The sequence below is a fragment of the Pteropus medius genome, unplaced genomic scaffold (assembly GCF_902729225.1).
Source record: "Pteropus medius unplaced genomic scaffold, Ma_sr-lr_union100, whole genome shotgun sequence".
NCBI classification, from domain to species: Eukaryota; Metazoa; Chordata; class Mammalia; order Chiroptera; family Pteropodidae; genus Pteropus; species Pteropus medius.
This window is the reverse complement of record NW_024350924.1, coordinates 2377826-2386910: the sequence shown is the minus strand read 5'-3', so window position 1 is coordinate 2386910 and position 9085 is coordinate 2377826. Positions and strand designations below refer to the sequence as shown.

The window sequence follows — 9085 nt, the reverse complement described above, 5'->3', positions numbered from 1 at the left end:
GGCATTTCTCAGGTGAGACTGTGACCTACACTCAGAGCCCACCCTGACCTCTCTTCCCATGAACTTAGTCCTCAGATGTGGCCTGACCCTTGCTGCCTCCCTTAGAAGGAGAGTCCGTGTTCAGCAGACAACCCTGAGCAGCACAGGGCCCCACCTGTGGGTGTTGTGGGAATGGCAATGACACAGGGACTAGGTGGCAAACGGTTACCTACCAGAACCATTGGAGTACGAGCCATAAGGGCAGGGCTCGCATGTGCTGTTGCTGGTTTTGAAGAAGCCTGGGTTGCAGGGTGGGCAGCGGGTCTTCACGCCAGAGGCTGGCAGCTTCACTGCCCCCTCGAGATCCTCACCGCAGATTTTTGGCTGGGCCCATTTGTACATGAGCTGCGTCTGCAGAAATGAATTAAGAACAGCTCAGCCTGTATGGGATTTAGCACATCTTTAGGAATATTGACCTTGAGGATAAGGGGATTCTGAAAGCTCCACTGGGGTGGGGAACTTTGTTTTGGTCACTGATGTATCCCAAGCACTTAGCCCAGCACCTGCCACATGGTTGTGCTCCATATCTGCTGAATGACTGTTGACTAGATGAAGAAGGATATACCTAATATACCTAATGAGGATTTGTGTGACAGGGAATGGAGTAGCCAATTGTCTCCAGAGAAAGCTCTGATTCCGATGTAGAATCCTGTTATTACAGGGTCACAGGAAAAGCAGCTGGTGAAAATTTCAGAACAGAGAAAGGCATGGAGTGGAGGTGGCTTACATAACCCCTGGGGAAAGGGGGAGTGACTGAGATGTCCCAATTTGTCTTCCAGGTTGTTTCTTTGCTTTTTCATTTATTCAGTCAGCATTTATAAGCCTATCTATATGCCAGACCTGGTGACTCAGAGATGAATGAGATGTGGCTCTTGCCCTCCAGGAGCTCATCATCTAGCAAGGGCAAGAATCACATGATAACAATCCACATGGGCATGTAGACACTGTGTTCTGGGACATAAAGGCAAGGAGGATGATGCTGATCAAAGTTCCAGTTATAAGATCAATAAGTTCTGGGGATGTAATGTACAGCATGGTGGTTACAGTTAATAAGACTGTAGTATGTACTTGAGAGTTGCTAAGAGAGTAAATCTGAAATGTTCTCACACCAAAAAAGAAATGGCAATCATGTGACATGATGGAAGTGTTAGCTAACACTGTGGTGGTCATCATTTTGTAATCTATAAATGTATCAAATCAATATGTTGTATACCTGAGAGTCACACAGTGTTATATGTCAATTATAGCTCCATAAAGCTGGGGACAGGGAGGCATGTGGAATGGTCAGCCATCAGGTCAGTGGACAAGAGAAACACTGTGTCTGTCACTTACTAGGGCCATCCCTAGGGTCTTTTGATGGAAGCATTGGATACAGAAGAGGAGATGATCTGAAGGAGGCCCCTGGTGAGTTGGGTGAGGCTAGGTAGCTCCAAGCTTCCAATGTGGCCCTTGGGTCAAGGTGGAGACAAAAGGCGCTCTTGTGATTGCATTGAGGTGATGATGAAAATGATCCGTGCAGCATACCATACGTATGAAAAGGTGCACGAATTAGGCATCTGTCCATTTTATTCAGGATGAGAAATGACAAAGTCTTAGAAGGAGCCTGTGCTGCCTTCACTGAATGTGAGCCCTGGGGCTCCTCCTCCCCCGCCCAGCTCAGCCTTCCTCCCAGAGAAGAGCAGCCAATGGCCAGAGCCCCAGGCTGTGCTCTAACTTATCCCACCCAGCCTATTTCCTTGCTTGTCATGGAAAGAACTGTCTGGGGAGCAGGAAAACTGCTGTGGGCCATCTCTTGGAGCAGTACATTAGCAGCCCCAGTGGGTTGGCCATTAAGGTCCCAGAAAAACCACTGAGGCACAGCAAAGGCTGCAAGGGCAATCACGGGGGTCGGCGCAAGGTGTGTTCCTTGATTTTAAAATACAGCTTGGAAGACAGGCAAACTGAAATCATGAAACTGAGCAAAACCAGAGTGGGCATGAGGCACGAGACTTCTGTAAGGTGTTCCTGGGGACTGCACATTCACATACACTCCACAGGGCTTCTTCCCTGAGCTTTGGCTGGGGTGAATGGTGGGAGCGCTAGCTCTGGCCCAACCCAGCATCTGAACTCCCCAGAGGTCAGGCGAGGGCAGACACCCAGGCTCGGGCACAGCAGAGCACAATACAGATCTAGAAGGCTTTGGCCTAAGCCAGGCAGGCAGTGGGGCAGAAGGAAGCAAAGATAGCCATATTCAGCCATATGATAGAGAAGAGGAGCAGGACTGTCCTCATTTAATTTGTGAGTCAACTGAGGATAAGAAAATGACAATTTTTACAGGGTCATATAGAACATCAGACCCTATAGAACTGAGTCTGAGGTATAGCTGATAATAGCCATTCTCACTTAGCTACTGGGGAAGGAGATGATGCTCCAAACATGAGGGCTGGGGGAGGGATGGGAGGAAGAGACGACTATGATAAACAATCACTGTTAAGGACCAGACTTTATCCCATGCTTAATTAGCAAAAGGAGGATTCAGGCAGCTGTCCAGCCAGCAAATATTTATGCATCCTAATAGCCAAGCACGTGCTTGGTGCTGAATGCATATTTCCCTACTCCTAATTCTATCTTCTTGAGAAGCTCTGCGTTAGAGATACAGACAATACACCCAGAGTGCCTAAGAGATCCCTCCACTTGTGCCCTTGAGCCATCCCTGCTCACTGACTGCTGTTTCTCCCACTTAACAGGAACATGCCTGCCTCCTCTATCCCTGCTGGGCCCTCTGCCTGGAAAGGGCAATGACTCCCGCCTCATTTCATTCAGGTCTCTGCTCAAATGGCATTTCCTCAGAGACGTCATCTTTACCCTCTCTAAAATAGCTTCTCCACCCTCCGTCATTCTCTGTCTCCTAATCCTGTTTTATTTTTACTCCATACCACTTATTTCCATCCCTGTATTACATACCCTTTTGTTGTTTATCCGTTGTTCTCTCCACTTGCTCCCCAACAAGAACTAAGCTCCCTGAGAGTGGACGTTTCCTTGGTTTTGTTAATTGCTGTGTCCCTAGTGCCTAGCACAGTGACCGACTGTTGAAATGAACAAATGACCTCCTCTGAGAGGCCTTCCCTGGCCCCCAGTCCTAGTCACTTCTCTTCCAGGGTCCCCCAGTGCCCTGCACATCTTGCTGCCTTGGTCAGGCCCACCTCTCCCGTCTGCATGCTCCCACACAGGACCATGCTCCCTGAGGGCAGGGGCCTTGTCTTAGAATCTGATTCTCCAGCTGGAGCACAATACCTGGCACAGTAGTTAATACTCAAAAGAAAATTACTGCTGACTCGGTGACGATGAGGACTACAAAGGAAAGTCTTTCTGAGGCAGAAGGCTGGGGGCAAGAGGGAACCCTTCAAATCAGTTCGTTCTCCAGTAAGCAAGGAAGAGAAGCAAATCTGATGCGTTCCATGCAGAAATAAGTGTGCGTGGGCAGACAGTCATTGCCCAGAGGTGCTAAGCAAATGGAAGAAATCAAAAGAAAATGAAATGGCCTTTTGAAACACAGCCTATATGAATACGCGATTGAATAAATGCAGCAAAAACAGTTTCTGACCTGAAAATGAATGAGGTCATCTCACTTTGCCTCCCACTGGCACCAGGGTCACTGCAGAGGTCTGTGGGGTTTTTTTTCTGGTGCCAGCGTCAGTGACTGCTGGAACTCCAAATGTGTAAAGCCCAGGAAATGGGCAAAGGGACCCCAAGATCATGCTACCTACCTCTCCGTTGGCATCACAGGCTGTGTGTGTGTAGAAGTAGTCTTTGTCTGTGCAGGCTGGGCGTACTTTGCAGGAAGAGGATCCTTTTTCTAAATTGCAAAAGCAAGGACAAATATATGGTTATGTAAGAAAGCAGAGCTCTTGACCACTAGCTCATGACCTTTTGACCCCCAAGACCCTGGGGTACAGCACGACACAGACACTGCAGGAAGCAGAAACTCCTGCTTACGCGCCCTTCCCTTTGCCTCAGTGGCAGCATTTCCAGTCCCTGAAGCCCTGCCCCGATAGCCCTTTGTACCTCTCCCTGGTGCTGACAGGAAACCACCTGGCCCGCACTCTGGGCAGGGTGCAGACAAGTGGACTGGACCAGCAACAAGGGCAGGTAGCTAGAAAGAGCCTCTTGCAGATTAACCACCACCAACCCAAGTTCCCTGAGACTCGCCATCTTCCAGGAGCCTCAGAATTCTGACTTTGTGCGGTTTCTACTCCTGAAGGGTCGAAGCGAAACATAGGAAAGCTTAGGCCCATGCCTTCATAATCTTATTCCAGTCCTTTCTCTGAATTTCCTCTTAATATTTTCTTCCCACTTTCTCCACCCCGCCAGGCATCTCAGCACTCTCTCGAACCCTCGACCTGCACCCAATGACAAATGTTATTAACTGTCATTTTATTTATTTTGCTCTCTGTAAGTTCTCATGTCTGTGTTGGTTCTGCTTTAACCCTTTGAACCCCTGGAGAGCAAGAACTGTTTCAATGAATCCCTTTTTAAGCAATGGATTTCACCTTTTTTGGATTACGAACCCTTTTGAGAATTTTAAAAAAAAAAAAAAAAGTGTTTCCTTTATCCAGAAAGATAAATATAATTCATGCAAATAAATTTGTAAAATTTTCAAGAACTTTACTTTCCCCAGAATAAAAACCACTGTTTTATAGAGTGCCAGTACAATACTACTACTAGTACTACTAGTACTGCTACTAACACTACTGTCTCCACTATTTCTAATATGACTACCGTGCCACCTGCAGGCAAGCATTTGCTAATGGTGAGACTGCCCCTCTCTCTCTGTTACCTGACAGACACAGTAGGGTAGAGTGGAATGAGATTTTAAGTTAGGCAGATCTGGGTCTGGATCCCACTTAACTATTTAGTAGCTGTGTCACTTTAGGCAAGTTTCTTAACCTCTTTGAGCCTGAGTGCAATCAGCTGCAGAGCAGGAATAGTAATATCTACGTTACTGGAGCCAGCACATAGCTGGTGTGTTGTAAGCAGGGGCTCACTAAATGCTGGTAACTATTATTACCTGGATTTATAAGAATTATTTTTATTTAGTAACTGTCACAGTATTTTAAATAAGGATTAAAAGTCTCTTTCCCTTCCAGTTAAGGGCTTATTTCTCAACCGATCCCTTCTTCTTCCCAAAGCACCAAATGAATTCCTAGATCATAAAATCTCCTAATTACTGCCGTGCTGGCCTGTGCTGGGGAGTTCCCACAGCCACACATTTCCACACCTCTTCTATCTCTGTCTTATTAGCTCAGGCAAGAGGGAACTACTGGCTGAGAAACAGCTGGGGTCTTCTCAGCTCGTTTACTTGGTTAATAAGCAGAAGGCCTAATTCAGCATAGAGGAATCCGGGGACTTCTGCTTTTTTAAGATTTATTTATTGGGGTGACATTGGTCAATAAAATTATGTAGGTATCAAGTGTGCATTTCAATGATACGTCATGTGCATATTGCATTGTGTGTTCTGCTTTTGACCGGCGTGGCCAGGAGAAATTGGAGGAGGAGCTGTTGAAAACATGCCAATTTCCAGGAGCTTGCATATCGGATCTAGCAAATTGCAAGTTACCTGTTAGAAAGTGCATTCCACACAAGGACCTTTATCTGCCTGTCAAATATTTGCTCAACCTGACACCCTAGCTCCAGGTTCTATCACAGATGGTCCAGCTGTTTACACAATGAACAACTGCTAAGGTAGTTTTAATAAATGATTAACCCAAATGCTGAGACAGACTTCGCTTTTCTAGTTCAAGTTTCATGGTGGTATTTAAGTTGGGTATTAGTCAAGTTTGAGAGATCCGCCAAGATGTTTGGTGAGAAAGTGAAAAATGATTCCTGTAGGATTGGCCTTGGTCAAAACTTTAAGCATGTAAAGTTTATGTTGGGGGCTCCAACTCCTCTTCCTGCACCTTCCGCCTCCTTTTAGTGTTCTCCCTGTCTCCGGGAGTACAATGTTCTCACTCTGATCCATTTTATGAAAGGAAAACATTTCCTCCGAGAAGTGAGGTACCTAATGAATGCATGCCCCGCCCCCCTCCCCTCAGATACCACCTCACACTCTGAGCAAATCCCTTAACCTCTCTGAGCTGTTCTTTATTCATTCGTAAACGGGGCAGTCACTCCTGTACTGTGCTCTGAGTAATAAATGAGATAATATTTTGTAAGTTGTAAAGTACTATACAGGTGACATATTATTATTGTTATCTATGCCAAGAGTATCTTCATATTAGAAGAAGACTGCTGGGACAGGCCTTAACGTAGATGAATTAATAAAATTGCTATGTGCCAGGCACTGTTCTAAATCCTTTACCTGTATTATTTAATCCACACAGTAACACTATGAGGTAGATATGATTGTTGTCCTTCCCATCTTATGGATCAGGAAACTGAAGCACAGACAAGGAACTTGCCCAAGGTGGCACAGCTAGTAAGTGGTGGAGCAGGGATTTGAACCATAGTAATTTAGGTGTGGAGTCCATGTTCTTAAATCCCATGCTATCCTATTAGGGAATGAATCCCTAATATTAAATGTAACACAAAAGAATTAATCCTAATAATCAAATTTTAGGTGTCAATGAGAAAGATGCTTTCGTTCAAGCCTTTGTCCTTAACATCTCCACCCCTAATGGCTCCGCCTCAGTCTAGGTCCTGGACACCAGCATGGGTAGCTGATGCGAAATGTCCCAACTAGGGCCTCTGCCTCCAGCCAGTTGTTCCTTTCCTTGTCCATTTTCCAAATGGGAACCAGAGTGATCTTTCAAAAGCTCAAGCCAGATCAAGTCCATCTTAAAATTCTTTACTGGCCTCCACTGCTGAAAAGATCAAATCCCAGTTTTTGAGCAGTGGCACAGAAGGACTGATCCAAAATCTGCTCCCTGCCATCTCAGCTTTGGGTGTGACTTCTTTCCAAGTAAGCTCCAGCCATGCTAGCTACTCAAAGTTCCCTGAGCCTTCTGGCCTTGGCTCACACTTCTTCTAGGACATTCTGCCCCCATCAAATTACCAACTCATCTTTCAAGACTCAGCTTATCTCTCAAGACCACAGCTAATGAAGCCTTTCCTCTCTCCCTAGAGAAGACTGACTGCTTCCCTTCTTTGCCTCCACTGCATGCCATACTCAGTGCTCCTATCCCAGAACCTCCTGCACCGTGAAGTTACTACCCTCAGGTATTTCCGCCTTTTCCACTTTTCAACATAAACTAGAAGGCAGGCACCAGCTCTAACCCTAGCACCAGGTTCAAGCCCTGGCACCTAGCAGGCACGGGAACTTATTTGTAAATGGATGGTTGAATGGTCACAGAGTCTCCTGTCACTCCCTTCGTGCACATTCTATCAAAGGGACTCATCAGACTGTATTTTCCCAGCTTCCCACTGACCCTGTATTCTGGAAGAGTCAAGTCAAAAAGAAATTGTGACTCTTTTTGTACCCCTCGCTGGTGAGATGGTCAGCAAGCTGACTGTGCTCGCTATAATAAACACTCACTCCCCAGTCAAAGGGGTGGACTGAGAAATCAGTGGCAGAAGCAGAACAGACTCTAAGAATTCAGACTCCCAACCTAACACTTTCCTAACAGCTTTCTGGATAAAAATCAGTTTACACAGAGTTGATCAGAATACTCTAGGCAGTTTTGTTTTGTTTTGTTTTTTAAGAACCACCTTGCCATTCAAATGCTTGTACAAGGGTTGGGCTGGAAAGGGAGCTAGAGACTAACAAAGGCTGCCATTGATGAAGTGGGGAAGAAGAATAAGAAATTCAAGTGGAAAAACAGGAATTTAGACTTATAGATAAGAACTTCCCTCAAGATCTAAACATTCCTGTTTTTGCTGAAAACTGCACTCATTTGGCAAGATCTGTATAGATAAATAGGATTTTTGTTTTAGAAATAGTGTAAAAATAAGCAGTTCACAAGGTCGATCGCTGGTCTTGGCTGAGCAAACATACTGTAGCACCTGTGTGACGACAGGTGGGTGTGCTGTGTACGGATACGGGGGTCTGCTTGAGAGAGGGCCTTGAGTGGACTTGTATATGGGTCTGTGTGACAAAGGAAAATGGAATAGTTATGAGTGTTTGCAGGGGAAAAGAAGGGACTCTCTCTTTCCCTACTAGTTCGTTCAGAACCTGTCTTGGAGATTGGCCCCCTTGGCCAACCACTGGACTTCCTGAGCAGAGGGCCCTCTGGGAGCAGTGCCCATCTTATACCAGAGCCCTGCTGCCCTGAAGCCCCCTCAGTGACCAGGCCCTGTTTCTTAAGTTGGGATATTTGGGGAAGCTATCCAGAGACTGCAGAAATAGGCTGCTTTGACTGTCCTCTTATTTTCCCTTAAAACAGTGAGTGGTTTTTAAACTGTGTTCTCCTGAAAAGGCCTGCTTTGAATTCAGTGGCTGCTTAGGCTGATAAAAGATTATAAGTTCCGTCTTTAGCTCTTGCTATTAAAATGTTTTGCTCGTAAATAGAGCCTTATGACTTTTCTAAATTAACTTTGATAATTGTTATAAATTAAAATATATAAATGTATACTTCCAATCTACTATATCTATTATTTATAATTATAATCTTATACTTAATAAGGTTTCATTTAAAAAATTGTACTGCTTAAAAAAAAAAAGATTGCAACCCCTTTCCCTAGCTCTCCTAAGCCTCTAACCCTGAGTTGCTTTTCCTTCTTGCTATGGCATCGTGCACTTTTTACTGTCTAACATACTATATAAATTTCTACACATGTATTATTTATTGTTATTGTTTACGTCTGTCTTCTCCCCTCCCGAATGTAAATTCCATGAAGACATGGAGCTTTGTCTATTTTGTTCACTGCTGTATTCCAAGCACCCAGAATAGAGCCTGGCAGATAGTAGAGCTCAATAAATACCTATTGAATGATTTCAGTTTTATTTCCAGAGTGATTGGTGGAGTGTGGATTGGCAAGGGTCCTCTAGGGTCCAGAAGGCAAGAGTTTAAGAATTATCGGTCTTGAGCTTGACCAGATGGATGGCTGTACTTCCTGTTTCTCCCAGGGTTTG

At 45.2% G+C, this 9085-nt stretch overlaps 1 protein-coding gene across 2 annotated transcripts in view; it reads right to left on the bottom strand.

Annotated features, from left to right (window-relative positions):
• The window catches only part of ELAPOR1 (endosome-lysosome associated apoptosis and autophagy regulator 1), a 62042-nt gene that overhangs the window by 15149 nt on the left and 37808 nt on the right, over window positions 1–9085 (bottom strand). For both annotated transcript variants that reach the window (XM_039841062.1, XM_039841063.1), the window contains exons 9-10: window positions 3786–3874; window positions 213–390 (exon numbers count right to left, since the gene is read on the bottom strand). In XM_039841062.1, coding sequence (XP_039696996.1) covers window positions 213–390; window positions 3786–3874 — 267 coding nt within the window. The remainder of the gene's footprint in view (window positions 1–212; window positions 391–3785; window positions 3875–9085) is intronic.